Consider the following 21,228-nt stretch of genomic DNA (forward strand, 5'->3'; position numbering starts at 1 on the left):
GTCCCTTTTGGACCTGTTTTTCTATTATATACTGTCTCTGGTCTGCTCATCCAAGTAAAGGGCTTCCAAATACTCTGAAATTCTCTAATATGTACAAGTATGGTGACCACAAAACCTATAACATCAGCCCAGATTTCTCCCCTGAGCCAAAGGTCTATAGCTCCAACTGCCTACAGGATGTTGCTGCCTGGTTGACTCACAAATATCTCAAGCTTAATATGTCCAAAACTGAATTAATTATGCTGCTTCTCTGCCTCTGTGAATGGTAACACACTACCCACTTAGCTGGCCAGAGCCAAAATCTTAGATTAGTATTAAATCTTATTTTCCCCACCAGAACAGAACTTAGTATATCTGGAGACCTCCCACACAAGAAGAAAAACAAACATAAGATCATGGACTCATCACTCAGGAGCCCCAGACACTGGCTCAATACTGTGCTGGGTATCTTCCGTTTGTCCCTCCAGAGCCACTCTTCACCCTTTGCCACCCTGCTTTCTGCCACAGAGGCTGACACCAAATGTCCTGTGACCAATGGGAAGCCCAGTAGGAGGTTGAAGGGAGAGAAGCGTGAGGTCAAGGTATTATTCCTCTGGCTCTCTTCCTGCAAACTCCCATTCATTCCTGAAATTCTTGGTACAATATGACTCTGAAATGGTTGAGAGGATGGATTTGGGATAGGATAAGGAAATCAAGGGCAGTAAGATAGAAGTAAAGAGTCCAATGAAGAGACTTTTGTAATAGTACGTGTTGAGAAGTTAAGGGCCATCAGAGATACACATTCTTTGAGGGTCGGCATCAATGGTGTTATCTTTCTCTCCAGTGTCTAGCCCTATTCCTCAGTGTAGAATAGATACTCAGCACATATTATTTAAATAGAATAAGAACAGGAGTCCAAGGTTTACCTTGTATCCATTGTCTTCTTTGCGGTTGTGAGATGCAGTAATCATTACACCTGCAACTGCTTTGAGCTCCTGGACTGCATATGGCTGAAAAAACAATAATATCATAATTCCATTTTGCTTTCTAGATTACTCATATATTTGACATGAGAATACCTTTGAACAAATAATAGGAACAGATATCAGGATATAAATAGCCTAAAATCTCAAAAATCAACTCCAGGTTCATTGGGTGGGGCTCACTTCTAATTAGAGTTTACCAATAACCACCTAACTATTAGACTGAATGGTTTTCCCCCAATCTCATTTAGCTCAGTCCTATAAACATTTCTTAGTATTTTGCTTATTTAACAAATATTTAATGAGCACCTACTATCTGCCAGGCACTCCACTAGACTAGAGATAAGAGTGGTAATATAATCATAAAATATTAGAGCTGGAAGTAAATTTAGAAATCACCTAATTCATCATATTTTACACTGAGGTTTATCCAACATTATACAATCAGAAGGGAGAAGATGCAAGCAAGGGTAGAATATAGGTCTCTTGCCCTCAATTACACAACACACTTACTACAAAAGGTGTAGGAACATATCTTGAAAAGAGGTACACAGGAACATCTTTGGCCAGTAAGACTGCAGCAGTGAGTTTAGCAAGCCTAAAAAAAAAGAGAGAGAGAGAGAGATCACTTAGTTTTACCATTCTTTTAAAAAACAAACCTTCCACAAAATTAATGTTTCATATTACAATTACTCTGAATATATAGTAGCCTGATACAACCAATTCTTATAATCACTGGTTATTTAAGCTTCATGCTCCAACTTAAAAATGTTAATAAATAAGATTTTTTTAAAAGGAGCTTAACAATGAAGAGAATTGACATTTTAATTTCTTCTTTTTTTCTCATTCATATTTTGATAGCTCTTTAACTAAGAAAGAAACCCCCCAAAAGCAAAAAGAATGTAAAAAAGTAAATGAGACTTTAATAAACACAATATGCATAATTACCCCCTGAAAAAAAAGTATCAGCATATCATGATTATCTATATGTGAAAATACCCTCAAACTAATCAAATGGGACTATAATGAGAAAATACAAGCTATATCATTACTCCCACCCAGTGCCTTTGCCAAAACGTTAAAGTCATAACATAAGCCATGATGCCATTCTAAATACTAACTCGAAATGTTTTTAAATGCTACTCCTTTCTACCAAGCTTATCTTTGAAATGCTTCTATTTCAGCACTAAACTAAACATTAGCATGTGATTGCATTTCTATTTGACAGTTTCCTGTTTCAGAAATCCTATGACTGGGGGGAAAAAAATTAAGGTTTTATTCCAATCCATCTTAATCTCTGAAACAATGAACACGGTACCTCTGGCTGCTACAGCTGCTAGTTACTTGGCCCCGGGTATCATACCCAACGACAAAGCCTCTCTGCTTGAAGTCTGAGAAGCAGCTCTCAAGGTATTTGTACATCCCCTGAAGCAGATAAACACAAAACATTAGTTCCTGACTAATGCCTGCATTTTTCTACGACTTAAAATCCATTATTTTTATGTGTAGTGTGCAGATGATGGGCTCCTGAGGACCTGGCTTCCGCCTTTCCGCCCATGTTTACCAATGTGGGAACAATACCGTTCAATCCTCAAAGGTAAGATGAAAAACATTTATTTCCTGGAATTTCAGACACATTTAATACCACGGAAATATCAATTAAGTAACTATTAAATCCAGTACCATGCATAAAACATGAGGAAAGAAAACCAAGATGGGACATGAGAGTCAGTGTGCTAAAGAAAATTATTAGAAACGCCAAAAGAAATTGTTTCTTGCCTTAAGACTCTAAAGAACAGAGTTTTGACCATTTTAGGCCTTGCTAAATCCTAAGAACAAAGCTGACCAAAAGATTTCACCTATTTATGACACAAACATTTTTAATGTTTAGAACATTTAAGATGGCTGATCCCATTTGTAATTCCTTTGTTTTAAAATCTCACAGAAAGAAAATCCCATAAACTAGGAAAATTTGCAGTCAAGGGTGAGGGAAAAAAATGAAATAAATATTTAATATTGAAAACATCACAATAACATCCAAGCTATGGGTGTGTGTGTGTGCGCGCACACATGTGCACGTCCCCAAATTGTCTAGTTTCACAAACTTATTTCTAATGATGATACTATTCCAAAACCTCAAAACCTCACAGAACCTCATCTTATCCTCTTGTATGAAAATCCATTTTATTTTATCTCCCTATACCTAGATTCTGAAAAGGGATAGGGCTTAAGAATGAGGTTCCATCTGGCTTTTTCATTTCACACAGTAGAATCTCAACTGCTATAAAAACCTGCACTTCTATAGAAATTGATTTTCAAACACCTCTTCCACCCTTTTTTTGTAAAGTCATAAAATGAAAGCTAAAGAGGAAACCCAATATATAAAAATGAACTGAAGCATCTCTGGATGAGGAACAAAGGAGATGGAGAGGGGTGTGGGGTTGGGGCAAGTGGCACATATCCTATCTATTCAGTCATCTTGTTATCCCTTTATCCCTGTCCCTTGCTTTAGCCCTTGGCTTTAGAGAATTCCCTCAGAGGCTAAAGATAATTTGCTGTGTGGCAGTATCGATTAGAATTATGACTACTGAACATTTCTCTAGTCCAGAACTATTTTTATTGTATGCTAAATGAGTTTTAGTCTTTAAGCAAAGTATAGTTCCTTGAAGTAGTAAGGATGATTCACTGGAAAGAGAAGTTAATTTGTTCCCAGATTAAGTTGCATAAAAATGGAGAGAAATAAAATAAGTTGTATCACATCATACATTGTCTTAAAGAATTCTCAAATGTATATGGAGAACCATATTAAATGGAAATATTTGCAACTACATTTTCCAAATACTCTGGTTAACCTTATCAATGGCCATATGCCAATATGGGTAATCTAAACTTGTTTCTTTGTATTGATTGCAAATGTCAATATCCATTTCCTGGTTCAAATGCAATGTAACACTGTCAAGAAGTTGACAATGGCAACCAAAATAATTCTTAGTCAGAAAGTTAGTTTGTGACCTAAGATAAGATACATAAATTATGATACATAAATGACTTCTAAGATAAATCAAAGGTCAGAATTTATTCTACATTTTTTTACTTACAAGAGCCTGAAGTGGGGAAGGGGGTTGTTACTCTGTGAGGGTGAAAAGGATAACTATTGCATTGTTCTGTACACCTGAAACTAACAATAAAAAAAATAATAATAATAATAAAAATAAAGTGCTAAGAATGAGTAGGTGACAAGAGGAGTGAAAAATAATTTTCCAATTTTTTAGATGACAGCATAGGAATACATTCATATCAATTCAAGATAGCAATGAGCTACAATTAAGACTGAAGTATCTTTTTCATTGCTTTTTCCAATAAAGATTTTTTTCACTTTAAAAAAAAAAAAAAGAGCCTGAAGATAAAGATTTTGGTTTTGGTTTTGTTTTTTAGAAAGGCTCTACCTAGTTTATAAGGCAAAAAAAAACCCCAAAGTAATCGAGTGTATGTATACTTTATAATACCTGTGTTGATTGTATTACTGTAAGGTCATTAATATAGCAAAATCCTGCCCCCATAGCAGAGCGAAGTCCTGCAGTCCCAAAAGTCATTCGGCAACAAAGACGATCTCGCAATTCCTTGTTCATTCCATTCCGTAACAGATTTTCAATTTGTTCTTTTGTTTTGGGATTCTATAAAAAAGAAGTATTAAAACTTACTCAGGACCACAAGCAGAGTCCTAATATGAAGACCTGCTGAGGAGCCAATAAGTACTATGCATATATCACAAGGTTCTAAATTCCACAGTGCTACTTGTTAATATTAGCATGTATAATAAAACAATACCTGCCATTTACTGCGTCCCCAAAGGAGCCAGGCCCTATTGAGAGTGATTTACATTATTTCTAATTGTCATATTTTTATAACATACTCAAGAATGTTTTGTAAACAAATTGATAAACTTAAAGAGCTACAGATCCAAAATAAGCCTCCTAGTAAAAAAATGACATCAATTAAATTAGTCTATGTTATGTTTTAAAAAAAAGTATAGAAGCTGGGCCAGCCCAGTGGTGCATTGGTAAGAGCTGGCTTGGGACGCCAGCTCTGAGCAGCAGGGCCCCGGTTTGGCTCCCACATGAGGGTCAGTGACACTGTGCCCTCTACAGCTAAGATGATGAACAACAGCTCGACCTGGAGCTGGGCTGCTGTGAGTCGCCAGCGACGGTGTAAGCTGCAGCCCCCACTGCAGTGGGCTGCCATAAGCTACCGTGTGTGGCCGGCGTAAGCTGCCAAGAACCGCTGTGAGAGGCCATCCAGTGGCCAGCAAGCAACTGCCTCACCGGGGAAGAGCCCAATGATAATACCAACATGGGCCAGTGAAGCAACATCCTCCACAACTAGACTGAAGAACAAAAGGACAGCAACTTATCTATTCCCCTTCCCCTAATTCCCCAGCGCTGTTCCCCTCCCCCAATTCCCCAATAAAAATCTTAAAAAAACCCAAAAACGTATAGAAGCTACTGGGATAAATGCCATCAAAACATGTCTACCAATTACCTATCTAAACCTGTGCAAATCAAAATTACCAGATAAGTCTGCTCTTTAAACTCACAGAAACCACTCAATTTATCTATAGTAAGATAAAAAGGTCTTAGGTGTTAAATGTGGACTTGGTTAAGAATGAGGAAATGAGGATGAAAATTCAGTCCAAACAAGGCTTGTAAGGCAGAGGATGCCAATATCTATGTATATTTTAAGATCATCTATTTCATTAGCACATACTTTAACTTATTTTCATAAATCTCAAGGATACCTGTTGCTAAAAACAGTGTTTCACAAAAAAGTAGCAAGTTTCAAATAGTAATGCAATTATAATAAGAATAAAACTTAAATGGATTTTCCCAGTATTTTCTTTCTAGGAGAAAGAATAAAATATTAAGAAAATAGATGAACCATAATACCTGCTTAGATCTTCTAAATCTGTAGTCCATACCTTGATAATGAATATTCAGAATTATATACCAAGGTACCTGAAAGGTACCAAATATTAGAGCATATTTGTACTTGTAAAGAAATAAAAACATTAATATATAATTTAAACAAAAAGGTTTTCTGGTATAGTTGAATTAAAGTAACCAGAGTGTATGCCACAAACTAATGAGAAGCCATGGAATTATGATTAACTGAAATTATAATCTGCTTAAAATGGACAGATGTTTAAATACCATATATATATATATATGCCTAGACCGAGGAATCTCCATTTTATAAATAGTATACATAAGCTACATAAACATACGAATAGCTATTAAGAGAAAAATCTAAACAGTAAGATTATCTGGAATATTATCGTATTATTCCAATGTCTAAGATACCACCAGATTTGATACAGAAGTCAGAAACTTGGAGAGGGTTAATGTTTACAAATGGCATAAGAATGACCAAAATTGAAAGGACTGAAAAACTTCAGTACTATAAAGAGTACACGGCACTGTAATACACTGTTAGTGGCCCTGAATTGAGATAGTCTTTTTAAAGTGATTTTGCAGCAACGATCAAAATTAAAACTGCATATGCCTTTTGGCCCACAGATTTCTCAGTCTACAGCAATGCCTTCACATGAGCAAAAGGATTTATTCATACAAAATATTCATTGCAGCATCTTACTGGTATTATTATAACCATTGTATTGATGAAGAAATTAAAATTCAGAGAGGGAGCCTAGTAACACTGAGCTAATAATATTGGAGGTCTGAGCAGAATTTGAATCCAGGTTGGTCTGGCTCGAAAGCCTGAATCATCTCACTAAAAACAAGATAATGATGTAGGGTAGGTTAATAATGCATCTAATAAAAATTAACTCTAGCTACAGAGCAAAACAATATTCCTTTTATTATACCTACATAAATATAAAAATGATCCACCAGACATGAATGCTATTAGGTTTCTGAGTATACTTCCTAATGTTTAACTACACAGCTAGTAGGAAAGGGTCTAAAAATTCCATTCCCTGTTATAAACATTATAACTAGTACTAACCTAATTCCTGGTTCTGAAAAAGTATGTAAATTAGAGAAAAATAAAAATGGATAAAGAATCATTCTGCATTAGATGTAAGTAAGTTTTTATGGTAAAAAGAACTAAGTGATAAAGTACAGCACAGGAATATAATCAATAATATTGTAATTATAGTGTCAGATGGGTACTAGGTTTAGCAGGGCAATTGCTTCATAAGTTATACAAATGTCTAATCACTATTTTGCACACCTGAAACTAATATAATATTGAATGTCTAAAATAAAAATTTTAAAAAGAATTAAGCGATTATTGTGACAGGCATTTGTAGTCTACTTTAAACTCAGATTTCTCCACTATTTCATAACTAGACATTAAATTTGATGTTGATGTTATAAAGTTTAAAAATATAGCTAAATGGATATCTGTATAGCCATGATTATCATCTATTTTTTCATTCAGATGACAAAATTAGAGTTGTATTTTGTTAAAATCTTCAAAAACTAGTTTTTATAAACTATATGAAGAGTCTAAAGAACTACAAATTATTTTCTAAATACGACTTCCACATAGAACTCAGATATACTAAATGAAAAGAAAAGCAGAAGAATATATAAAGTGTTTTAATTTGTACAAAAAGAGGTATTTGTATACTTATATATCATTCCAGAAATACTCCATGCAAACATAAGAGACTAAAAATAATGATATACTTCTGATGAGGAAATCAGGGACGAAGTCTGAGGTAGTTTTACTGCACAGTCTTGGTACTGTCCGGAGATTTTAAGTATGTATTACTATTTATTTTATGGTAAAAACTAGTTAGGTATCTGTGATGGCTAAGAAAAACTACTTAGTTGTGTGTCTATGTGAATACTTTTTACCTCACAAACCACTCTTTTACCCACCTACAGAAAGCCATTAATAAGAAGTGAATTTATAAGACATCTATTGGAGCTTTCTCAAATACAAATTGTTTGCTTTCTAAATGTGCTCTCTTATTTACAACTCATTCACTACTTGAAGGTAGAAGTCTAATCAGCAAAAAAAGAAAATTGTTCAACTAATGCCAACTGTAAAAAAAGCACCTTTAAAATTATAGTGTCAGTAGGAAAGCTATTTGATTTACATACTTTTTGAAAATATACTTATTGATCTACTATATAAAAAGAAAATTAATTATTTAGAAAGTAAATTCATTCAATCTGAACTAAATTTGCTTTTTTAACTAGCATATTTTAGAATCCTAATAATTTTAGTACCCTCAGAAAAGTAATCCTGCAGAAAATACAAAGAGATTTTAGTGACTACTGGCATTTCTTATACTTCATCAGGAATAAAGCTGATTGTTTAGTATGAAATCAGTAAACTAAAGAATACAGAATTAAAGCCATGCATTATTTTCAAATTTTACCTGTAAAACAAACATTTTCCTTTAGGTTCTAATCCTACGGATTGCTGCAACTTTATGTGGCTGAAATGAAGAAAAGAAAGTGTCTTCTTACATAATACTCTGTGGAGTTTTGTTTTTTTTCTCCCCTATTGTAGGTTCAGTATGACCCAAATTCAAAGAAAACATGAAAGAATTGATTTACCAAAAAAAAAAAAAAGTGCAACACTTTAAATATGTAGAAGTGTCTCTTCTAACAAACTTAACTTCTTACAAACTTTTATAGACGTAAAGAAAGCTACCCACAGACCAAAATTTTATCAACTCTGCCTGCCATCAAATCAAAGCGTTAGCATTCACTTATGAAGGATCATTTTGGACTCACCTAAGCTTTTCTGAACCTATTCTGTTCATAATTAGCGGGCTTCTGTATTATTTATGTATCATAAATATGAATGAGTATAAAAGTATATAAAAAAATGAATCATCCTGAGATAAAACAGGTTTGTCAATGAGGAATTCACCTGTAAATTTTCTTTTCTACTTCTCTTATAGACCTAATATTTTTATAATTCCTGTACAACTTGAATCTACTCTATTAATATTCTAGTATTAAACCTAAGAGCTTAAGGGCCGGCCGAGTGGCTCAGTTGGTTAAGAGCTCGCTCTAAGAGTCCAGCCCGAGCTGAGCAGCCGCTGAGCTGCCAACAGGTAGCAGGATGGCTCAGCTAAAAAAAAAAAAAAAACACAAAAAAAAAACCTAAGAGCTTAAAAATAATCTAAAATATGAATCTCATTATTTAGAAGATTAGAAGTGATCTGAAATAATATAATTATATATTAAGAATCCCAAATCCTAATATTGTTATACATCTAAAGAGGAGGCAACACTATTACAAAATTGACTTTTTAAGTAAGTCAAATATATCTAAAATTGCAAAACTGTAAATAACATTTTAAAATGGTAGAGACTGGTGTCTATACAATAAATACCAGTTTTATAAAAGAAAAAAATTTTTATTTCTAAACAGAAGCTAAAATAGGAACTGCGATTTAAAACTCTGAAGGGCAAACATAACTGACATTTACTTCTGAGTCAGCCAGCTTGAAGATCCAAGTATCGAGTCCTGAAGCAGAAAATGTTTTCAGGACCAGATGCTTCCTTATTGAGTCCAAAATATATTCTTGCTAAGCCAATAATTTTTTTTCCATTTAAAGGATCTTTGCGTAATTCCAAATTTGATTTATTAATCTTTAAAATTTTGTAGAAACTGGCATAAATTAAATTGGTTTACATATAAAACTTCAATGATTACACTTCAAGTAGCCCTTATTTTATTGTTATACTTGTAATAGTTCTACTTTACTATTAGTTATTGTTGTTAATCTCTTACTGTGCCTAATTTATAAATTAAGCTTTATTATAGGTATGTGTGTATAGGAAAAACATAGTCTATGTGGGGTTTGGTTCTATCCGAGGTTTCAGGCATCCACTAAAGGTCTTGGAACATATCCCCTGCAGATAAGGTGGGACTACTGCATTAGAAAACAAGTTAACAGATGATAGCGGGAATACCCTTAAAAACAGTAATCAATTACTCCCATAATAGGGTTACCTCTCCTATTATTACTATAATAGGAGAGACTATTTTCTAAACCTTTTTGTATCCTCTACAGTCCCTAACCTGTACCTTGTACACAGAAGATGCTTAATATGTGTCAATTGATTATGAGTCAGTAATAGTGACAAAGTAGCCATGTTCTTTCGGGAGGGGGGGGGTTGAGAAAAGTAAATATTAAAGAAAGAAAATATTAGAGTAAGTTTAAATTAGGCAATCGAACATAACTCCCAACTGAAATGAATTTTTCAGTGGATATATATTTTTTTAAGATAAAGGCCTATGGACAAATAATTTCATGGTTTTCTTCTAGACTAAATTAAATCACAAATATACACTTTATGCAATCACTCAAAAATATTACTTTGTTTTGATTATTACTATATCTCTAGTACTGAGAACAGAGCCTGGCACTCAGGCACACCACCGGTGTTTGTTGAATTAATTGAAAATATTTATAAAGCACAGGAAACACTGTAGGGAACAAGAACACTGTCTCTGCTCTCACAAAGCTCAAGATCTAATGAGGCATAAAGATAAGTAAAAGGGAAATTACCACATAGAATCTGAGAAGTATTAGAATTAGGAATAAGTTCTGGGTGCTACAGGAGCACACAGGATAAGTCTCTAACCCAGAATGGACTGAAGAATAGAGAGCCTAGTCAGGGAAAGCTAACTGGAAGAAGTAATATCTGATCTAAAAAGTGAGTAGGAATTGGAGGGTGGAGGGTGTGTGTGTGTGTGGAGGTGGTAGTGGGAGGGGTAAGAAACAGGTTGGGGGTAGAGAGATGATGAGTTCAGTATTAAACTTATTAAGTTTGCAATGATATTTATAGCCAACAAGCCAGCTAATACTTCCCTACCCAACAGCCTCTTCCTAGTAACCAAGGAAATGAAAATTAAAATAAGATACTATTTTTTGTCCCCAAATTTTATTAAGTTTTCAAAATTATTAAAACCAGTCCTGGGAAGGGAGGTTATATTAATTACTATGGCAGAGATAACAAACCACTCCAAACTTAGTGGCTTAAATGAATAATAATTTATTACCTCTCACAGTTTCTATGGGTCAGGAATTTAGAAAGGGCACCAACAGGATGGCTAGTCTCTGTCCCACAATATCTGGTGTCTCAGCTGGAAGACTCGAAGATTGGGGGCTGTAATCATCTGAAGGCTTGTTTACTCATATATCTGGCAGTGATGATAGCTGGGGCCTAGATGGGCTGTCAACAGAAATAACTATGGCGGTCATTCCATGTGGCCTGGGCTTTCTCACAATGTTGGGTTCCAAGGGCAAGTGCCCAAAGAGCAAGCAAGCCAGATGGAAGCCATATTACCTTTTATGACCTAACCATGGAAGTCAGGAAGCTTCACTTCCACTGAACCGTATTTTTGGGGGCAGGTATAAAGGCCTGCCTGTACATATATATATATATATGTACACACACACACACACACATATATATATATATATATATATATACAGTAAAACCTTGGATTGCGAGTAACTTGGTTTGCTAGTGTTCCGCAAGACGAGCAAACATTTCTAATACATTTTAACGTGGTAAACGAGCAATGTCTTGCCATACAAGTAGTTTGTTTCCAGAACGAATTATGTTCGCAAACCTAGGTATTACTGTATATGTATATATGTATGTATGCAGCCATCTTTGAAAAATACAATTTGCCACAGAGGGAGTATAAATTGATACAATATCTCAGATGACAATTTGCCAATGTTATAAATAACTTAAATATTAAATAGCCTGTGATCCAGCAATTCTACTTCTAGAAATTTATTCCAAAGAAATAATCATGGGTGCATGTTAAAATTTAGTCATGAGGATATATAATTTATTTATAATAATGTTTATAATAAAAAATTATAAGCAAACTATATGTCCAATAGAAAACTGGTTAAATAAAATGTATGATATAATGCATTAGAGGTGCATATATTTTTTTGAATTAGTGTTTTGGATTTCTTTGGATGGATACCCAGGAGTGGAACTGTTGGGTCATAAGGTAGTTCCATTTTCAATTTTTTTAGGTACTTCCATATTGATAGTGGCTGCACCAATCTGCAGTCCCATCAACAGAGCACGAGAGTTCCCTTTTCTCCATATCCTCGCCAGCACTTGTTGTTTATTGACTTATTGATGATAGCCATTCTGACTGGAGGTGGTGTCTCATTGTAGTTTTTATTTGCATTTCTCTAATGACTAGTGACGCTGAAGTCACAATATAGCCATGAGACTATGAAATACAGTTTGGGGAATATAATCAATAATGTTGTAAAGATTATGTAGGGTGCCAGATAGGTACTGGACTTATTAGGGAGAACACTTCATAGGCTGTGTAGATACCTGACCACTGTGCTATACACCTGAAGTTGAAGTTGAATAATATTGAATGTCAACTATAATTTATACACACACACTATACATATATAGTCACAGGATGTGAAGTACAGCATAGGGAATATAGTCAATGGAATTTTAACAGCTATATACACTGTCAGAGGGGTAGCAGATTAGTAGATGGGGGACTATCACTTTATGAGGGGTGAAAATGTCTATTACATTGTTGCATACACCTGAAACTAATAAAAAAATAATAATGCATTAGAATAGTATATTCAAAATTACTTTAGAATTTTAATGGGAAAACACTTAGAAGTATATATATCATATGTGCAGTAAGATTCCAAATTTGTAAAATGGATACATACATACACATAGAAAAATAAAACTAAAAAGAAACAAACTGTCCTTCATTAATGGTGATTAATCTTTTTATTCTTTTATTTACTCATACAGAAGAATGACTTATGTAATCAGGGAGAAAAGTTTACAGAATACAAATTAACCACGAACTCTTAATCTGTGGATTGATTTCATTCATCAGTTTAAGAAATTTCAAAACCATTATCTCTTCAAATATTGCTCTTGGCTCATTTGCTCTTTCCTCTCCTTAAGAAATTTCAATTAAATGTATGTTAGAACCTTTCACTGTATTATCTTATGTCTTATATTTTCTTCATCCTTTTGGCATTCCATCCTTTATTCTGACTGTTTACCACTGGCCTGTCTTCTAGTTTACTAATTCTCTCTTAAATTGTTTGAAATGTTATTAAATTCATTAACTAAATTCTTAATTTTGGTTATTGCAATTTTTCAGATTCATAGTTTTTATTTTTAAAAATTCACAATGCCATTTTTTTTTAAGATTTTTATTGGGGTATTGGGGGAAGGGAACAGTGCTGGGGAATTGGGGGAAGGGGAACAGTCAAGTTGCTGTCGTTTTGTTCTTCAGTCTAGTTGTGGAGGACGTTGCTTCACTGGCCCAAGTTGGCACCATCATTGCGCTCTTCCCGGGCGAGGCAGATCAGTCGCCGGCTTCTGGACAGCCGCTCAAGGCGGCTGCTGGCTGCTCACGCTGGCTGCTGGCTACATACGGTAGCCCATGGCAACCCACTGCCACAGGGGCTGCAGCCTAGCCGTCGCTGGCGACTCACAGCAGCCCAGCTCCAGGTTGAGCTGTTGTTCAGCATCTTAGCTGTGGAGGGCAGTGTCACTGGCCCTCATATGTGGGATCCGAACCAGGGCTCTCTGGCATCCCAAGCCAGTTCTTAACCATCGCGTCACTCAGCCGGCCCCACAATGCCATTTTTGTATCATTTTCATTTCTCTGCCCAATTTTTCATCTTCTCTTTTATTTTCTTGAACTTGGCAAGCAAGTTATTTTAAAGTCTGCATTTGATAACTGCAGTATTAGGAGTCTCCACAGTTTCTATTATCTGTTGGTTCTTCAGGTTCTTGTTCATGTTGACTTGTTTCCTTGTGTGTCTGGTTACCTTTGACTCTGTACTTAATATTATATTTGAAACATTATTAGTAGGAATAATTTGAAACTTGGGGTGAAGGTACCTCCTTCAGGGAAGCTTTTTTTGCTTACCCCAAGCACCTGAAGACACTAGTAATCCAGGTTCACCTTAACCCACTTTTCAGGCTCCAAATGTCTCAAAGCTGGGATGTAGTCTGTGTGAGTGATGTTTACTTGGAGTTCACCAGTATTCACAGGGTAGCCCTTTGGAGTCCCAAATTTAAAGTGGAAGTGTTTTCAGAGTCCCCATCCATAGTAGGCCCTAAATTTCAATATTTGACCCTCTATCCCAGCAAAGCTAACAAAAAGACTGCTAAACCTCTAGGCCTTTTATCCTGGATCAGTAAATGTGCCCAGGGCAAAAGTGGCACTTAGAGGCTAAATTCAGCTATCTAAGTTTCTGTCTTCTTCAGAATTGTGGCTTGGAATTTCTGTCTTCTTTCAGAGTTTGAACTGGAAATTCTTGACTAACTTGTTGTGTCTTCAATACCTTCAAATAGATTTTTAAATCTATATGTTGTCTATTTTTTCTAGCTGTTGGAGGAAAGCTGTCCAAATCACCTTATCTGTCATTACTAGAACCAGAAGTCTTTCTCCCATATAATATTGCACCATATAGTATAGCTTTCTATACATTTAACTTACACATATTCAATAATATGTACTTAGCCCTCCCAAAGCAGTATTTAAAATTGTATTTTGTGCATGTACTCTATCATATATGGTGAATTAATATATAGATTATGTATTATCATATATTACTGTTTAAGGTTAGATATTTAAAACCACATATTCTTTAAGTTCCATGGGCAATTTAAAGGTTTCCAAGGGTATCTTTTTATTTTATGAGATTTTCATTATTAATTGACTTTAGAATCTATTTCCCGAGAAAGACAGGACTCCATTATACCAGGAATGTTCTGACACTGAAGTTACCTATTAGGGATGCTACAGACATATTTTTATTTTGAGTAGGAGCTTAAACAGGATGATATCTAAGCCCCTGTCAACTGAGACTCTACAAACCTATATTTAATTTAATTTTTACCAGACAAAGATTCAAGGCCTGATGTTTAATATGTTTCAGAATGGTAAAAATGCTACTAATCAGGAGAATCCTGCCCATCAGCATGAAAACTACCAACAAAAGAAACAATAACATTTTTTTTTCTTTTTTAATAAGGCCCAATTTTCATATTCTCCTGAAGTCATGCTACTCATTATGCTAATTATGGAATGCATAATCATGCTAATTATGATCTGACTGCATTTCTCAGAAATTAAATATCTCTCATATACATGTCATCTTTACCTATGCTACATAAATAATCCAAAAGAAATAAAAGCTACCTATATGTAAAATGATGCTCTCAGCATTATTTAAAATCATTTTTAAAGATCAGAAACACTATAAGATGTCCAACAAGCAGGAAATGATTAAATAGGATATATCTACCAAATATTATACTGTCAATAAAATTATAATTATGTTCCACATGATAAAAATTACATAAATAAATCCAAAAAACAAACTGAAGAAAAAACATTTGTGACATGTGACAAGTAAACCAAAGGTTTATTTCTTTAACAGTAAATAAAAGATCAATGACTAGAGAAAAATGGGTAAAATATGTGAAGACAATTCAAAAAAAGGAAATACAGGTGTCTTTTAAATATATGAAAATATACTCAGCCTCTTTATAAGAAAAATGGAAATTAAAACTAAAATAAAATATAATTTTCACTTTCACTGTGGCAAAGAAAAACATTTGATACTACATTGTAGAGTCAAAATTGGGGAAAGCAGGGAATTTTATACATTGCTGGTAGAAGAATAAATTGGTATATCCTCTCTGGAGGGCAATCTGGCAATATCTATCAAAATTTTAAATGCGTATAACCTGATTCAATAATTCAATTTCTAGGAATTGGTCCCATATAGATAGTTACACACAGGTCTGAATGTGTGCGCTAAAAGCAATTCCTTGATTGTGACAGACAAAACAAACAAACAAACAAAAACACTGTAAACGCCTATGAATAAGAGATTGGTCAATTAGTTTGGCATATCAATTCAATGAATACCACCCAGCTGTTCTAAAGAATGGAGCAGTCCTATATATACACTGATAAAAATATTTTAAGTGGAAAAAAGAGCAAAGGGCAGGACATGGGCAGGATAGTATACTGTTAATATTAGTAGGGGGGCAGGTTAAATATCTGTGGAATTATATACAAAAAACTAGTAATAGTGTCTCTATTATTGTCAGGCTAACTATATAGGTATGGGAAAACAATTTTGTTCATGAAAAAATATAAAACCTGATTAGAATTATAAACTTGAAAGAAAATGAATCATAACACCTTCCCACAAAAAAAGCTCCAGCCTCGGTTGGTTTTAATGGCAAGTTCCAAAGCATATTTAAGAAAGAAATAACTAAAATCTTATAAGAACTCTTCGAGAGAAGATGAGAGGTACACTCATCAACTCTTTTTATCTGTCTAGCTTAGCCTTGATACAACCACCAAAGAAAGACATGATTAGAAAGAAAAATCATAAGACTCACTAATGAACACAGGTGCAAAACTCTTAAATAAAATAGTATTAAATCAATCCAGCAATATACAAAAGAATAATATATCATGACAAAGTTGGACTTCTACCAGAATACAAGGTTGGCATGATATTTGAAAATCAACCAAGGTTATCCACAACATTGACAGGTTAAAAGAGGAAAAAATCACATGACAATCCCAACAGATGCAGAGAAAGTGCCTGATAAAGTTAAACATTGATTAGCAAACAAGTAACATATATAAACTCAGTGTGTGTGTGTGTGTGTGTGTGTGTGTGTGTGTGTGTGTGTGTGTGTGTGTGTGTGTAGATCCTGTTTAAGGTCCCTCTGCCAGAAATCCTTTTAACTAGTGTGCTGTGTCCATCTCCAGCTGCTATAGGTACTACTGCTATGAGTTCACACATCCAACCCTTCTCTGGAGAACTGTCCTGGGATGATGAACAGAACCAGCTTGTGCAGGGTACCTGAGGGTTACACACACCTTCCCCCATGGCCAACAGCCAATGACTGTTTTCTGCAGGGTTATCACTCTGCTGTGCAATTAGCACTCCAGACAGGCACAGAGTCAAGTTGATATTAAACTTCACCTGAAACTACATCACTACATTGTTCTTTCCCTTCCTTGTCCTGATTCCCTCACTCCCTTACAGGATTCTCCTGTGAGCACTCCTTTTATAAATCATTTGCACAAGACTCCTAATCTCTGCTTCTAGGGAACTCAACCTAGGAAACATACGTATAAAAGTATACAGTTGACCCTTGAACTAGGCAGGGGTTTGGGATACCAAACCCCACGCTGTCAAAAATCGGCATATAAATTTTGAGTCCTCTAAAACTTAACTACAGTCCCATAGTATCTGTGGGAGATTGGTTCCAGGACCCCCGCGGATACCAAAATCCGTGGATGCTCAAGTCCTCTACATAAAATGACGTAGAACAAGGCATACAGTTGGCCTCCATATTCATGGATTCCCAACTGTGGATGCAAGCCCCAAGGATACAAAGCGCTGACTGTATATTTATTGGAAAAAATCCACATATAAGTGGACCCACACAGTGTATACCCGTATTGTTTAAGGGGTCAATTGTATATACTTTTAACTTTTAGCACACAAGGAATAGGAAGGAACTTCCTATTCTGAAAATGGCTAGCAATAAGGAGAAATGAAAAACCTATAGTCCTAACCAAAGCTGTAAAGCAAGAAAAAGAGACAAAAAGTACAAGAACTGAAAAAGAAGAAATAAGGCTCACATATTTGCAGATGAAATGATTGAGCACATAAAAAATCCGAAAGAGTAAATAATTTTTCGAATTAATGTTAGAAATATAGTAGGGTTGTTTGATACATGGTCAATATTCAAATGTCAACTGCATTTCTCTGTACCAACAAACAGAAAAATAAATAATTTTAAATGGCATAAAAAAGCATATACTATCTGTTTCCTATATGGTCAAGTACACTGCAACAATATCTGACCTTCCCACAGGTAACAACTATAGACTCTAGACAAAAATATAAAAGCAAAGAAACAAAACCAAAATCCACCAAGACCTGAAGGTACTGGAATGTGAACAAATGCAGGCTTAATTCGACAAGGGAGTGAACACTTAGGAGAAGGAACCAGCACATAGAGTTTCCCATTTTTATGGCTTAATTTGAGGGCAGGTAGTAGTCAGAGCCATGCGCTGTGGCTAAAGCACCAATGAAAATCCCATGGTCCTTGTGGCCTGAAGAACTAGGGCACCAAGTTCAGGGCAACCACAACCACTGGAGTATATGTCTAAAAAGGAGAGAGTTAGACAGGGAGAACCCCACATTCTGCACGTAAACTCGGCCCAAATCTCTGGCTGACTCTTGTACTAGGTGTGTGGGGGGCAGACTCTGGCTAAGGATAAAAAAATAAATTGAGATTCGGACTCTCAAGAAACAGAAGAGTTTGCAGCCTGAGTTGACCAAGTTAACTACCTGTTTAAACAGACAAAAAAATCAAGCACTCTCAATACTTGAAAGATGCTTGAATTCTCAGTGGCTTTATGAAGCAGAGTTTTTGGTGTGTGTTTTTTTTAAAGACATGCAAATTACCAAAGTAAATACCTGTTGGTGTGAGTTGTATTGTAGTATAATATCAACTCTCTTACTGTTAAGTTTTTCTTTGTAATTATGTAAAATGTTGTCTGCTCACTCACGGGCCGTGAAAGAATTCACGAGTCAGGTAAAAATATAGAAGGAAAAGGAAGATTTATTAAAGTAAGAAAAGGTTCGGCTGGGCAGAGTCTGCTGGAAACTACTGCAAACTACTGCATCAGAATCTTTATTTGGTCTCAAGTTTTATATTTTCTAACCAGGATGTAAATTGCTTTGGCCAGTAGTTGGGGGTGGGGAAGGTACGGTTAAACTGGTTGTAGCAACCATTGCATATGTTTTGTAGATTTAAATTGGAGCTAGGAGTGATCCCATACAGATGCAAAACCTCTCCCAAGTCACAAGGCCAGCACTGGGCCAAAGTAAATAGAAACATTGAAACTGGTATGCATAGTAAATATATAGGAAGCAGAACCATTAAGAGGAAAAGAAAGAAAAGAAAGCTTTCAGAAAGTCCCAAGCAAAATTACACTTATTAATTCAAATTATACCAGAGATCCAAATCCCAAAATAGAAGATTTAGTGCCACCATTACAATCCCGTCGCATCATAAAAGTTCCTTGATATTTGGGAGAGAGGATATTTAAATCATTTATTTTATATATAATAAGTACGAATCTAATTTTACAGACACTACAAATGGAACTTCTTATTTTTGTAAAGTATGACATTTCTACTTAGAGAACATCTTAATCTGTATTTGATGTTATTTTACTGTTGGCTTTCATTCTGTTAAGGAACTATAGCTTCTGAAAATCTTATAGTGTACCAGGTAAAAATAAGTTAATAGTATTCACATTTTCAAAAGTTACATATTAAGTATTTATATATTATTAGAAATGTAATTCTTCAATTTTGTTTGAGTGGTTTCAGGTATTGAAATAATTTTGACTAAGTGATTCTTGTTTTTAAAAAAGGAACTGTTTAACTTCCAGAGTTATCTTTATTTGATTAAGTGAAAAGCAAAACAATTTTTTAACCAAACAGGAAATTTAGACAAAACCCTAGTATTCCTAGATATATGCAGTGGTTACTTTGGGGAAAGGAGGAAGGGAGGAGAATGGGATCAGGGAAGTAAACATGGGAATTTAAACTGAATCTGTAATTTGCTTATTTCTTTAAAAAGGAGATCTCAATTAAAATTTAGCAAAATGTTATGATTTAACAAAATGGGAAGTTTATTGTTCTCCATGTTTTTAAAAAGAAGAGAGAAATCAATTTATTAATAAGTCTCATTACCTCATTACCTCTTCCTTAATTTTTTTAGAAGGCTCTATAAGCATCCTAATGTAAAGCTTTGATATCCACATTTCTAGAAGAGTTTCCAGGCCACCCTCCACAAATCTAAACCCACCGCATCCTAATTACATACTACAGCCAGATTAATCATTCAGGAAACAACAATAGAGTCCAATTCTGGTTACATCACATGTAAAGGTTAGGCAGGATGAGATCAGGTCCCAAACAGCAGAGAAGTTCCAAACCTTTTTGGATTCAAGTGCTGTCTCTATTTCTCTCAGCCTGAGTTTGTGTATAGGTTAAAAATGGTAATAACTATCTCAAACAATCCTCAGGAGGATTAAAAGAGACTTTTTACATGAAAGCATCTAGTACCATGTCTGACATATGGATCACTTAAAGAACACATTTTCTTCCATCTATTCTTAACCGCCATTGCAGTCCAAAACATATGCTATATACTTGAATTTTAAGAAAATTTCTTCATTGTTCTTGCATGCTCCCTGTTCAGTTTCAATTCCCTGATCCATTTCATTTTTCACTTTATTATTTTATTTCTCCCACCTTAAGTTTTCTGCCTCTCTATCCATCATCTATTCCTATCCTATTCATCCTTCAAAGTCCAGATCAAATTCTACTTTTTATATGTCTTCCTGACTTTGAACTCCTATTGGTTTTAAAAACCAGCCTCAGACAGTTGACCACTTAGTTGTTCTTAGTTTATATTTTAAATTTTAATTGCTAATTACAAATGACATCGATACACTTTCCTTGTTTTAAAAAAATACTAATAATATAGATAAAGCTTTGACTATTACCTTCATTTTCAGACCCCTGTGCTTTGGGGGAACCAATATTGTTTGTGATATATCCTTCCAGAACTTGACTTACATCTATCTACATACTTACAGAAATGCAGTTTTGCTTTATTTCTTTGCATTTTATATTGGGTTGTCGGAAAAGTCATCACATATTTTGTCTGTTTTTCAAAGGTCATTTATTTCTATAAAGAACAAAGATCAATCAATGATATATTATTGCCTGTTTTGTTTGATAACCTTTTGCCACCTTTTGGTGAGCTTTATAATTCCTCGTTCATAGAAGGACCTGTATTTATTTGTGAAAAACTGAACAAGGTGCTGATTTACAGCCTCATCTGAATTGAACATTATACCATGCAAGGAGTTTTGAAGGGAGCAAAACAAGTGGCAGTCTGATGGCCCAAGGTCAGGCGAGTATGGTGGGTGTGGCAACATATCCCATCCAAGCTCCAATAATTTTTGACGGGTGATCAAACTTGTGTGTGGTCTTGCGTTGTTGCGATGGAACACAGCTCCTTTACAATTAACAAGCTCTGCACGTTCCTGGATGATGGATTCATTCAAACTGTCCAATTGCCGACAGTACACATTCGAA

At 34.9% G+C, this 21,228-nt stretch overlaps 1 protein-coding gene across 2 annotated transcripts in view; it reads right to left on the minus strand.

Moving 5' to 3' along the window:
• Positions 1-21,228, minus strand: part of PGM2L1 (phosphoglucomutase 2 like 1) — a 109,686-nt gene that overhangs the window by 22,414 nt on the left and 66,044 nt on the right. For both annotated transcript variants that reach the window (XM_019649377.1, XM_019649376.1), the window contains exons 2-5: positions 4,469-4,636; positions 2,281-2,387; positions 1,476-1,560; positions 906-989 (exon numbers count right to left, since the gene is read on the minus strand). In XM_019649377.1, coding sequence (XP_019504922.1) covers positions 906-989; positions 1,476-1,560; positions 2,281-2,387; positions 4,469-4,591 — 399 coding nt within the window. In that variant the 5' untranslated portion in view covers positions 4,592-4,636. The remainder of the gene's footprint in view (positions 1-905; positions 990-1,475; positions 1,561-2,280; positions 2,388-4,468; positions 4,637-21,228) is intronic.

The sequence above is a fragment of the Hipposideros armiger genome, unplaced genomic scaffold (genome assembly GCF_001890085.2).
Source record: "Hipposideros armiger isolate ML-2016 unplaced genomic scaffold, ASM189008v1 scaffold_132, whole genome shotgun sequence".
NCBI lineage: Eukaryota > Metazoa > Chordata > Mammalia > Chiroptera > Hipposideridae > Hipposideros > Hipposideros armiger.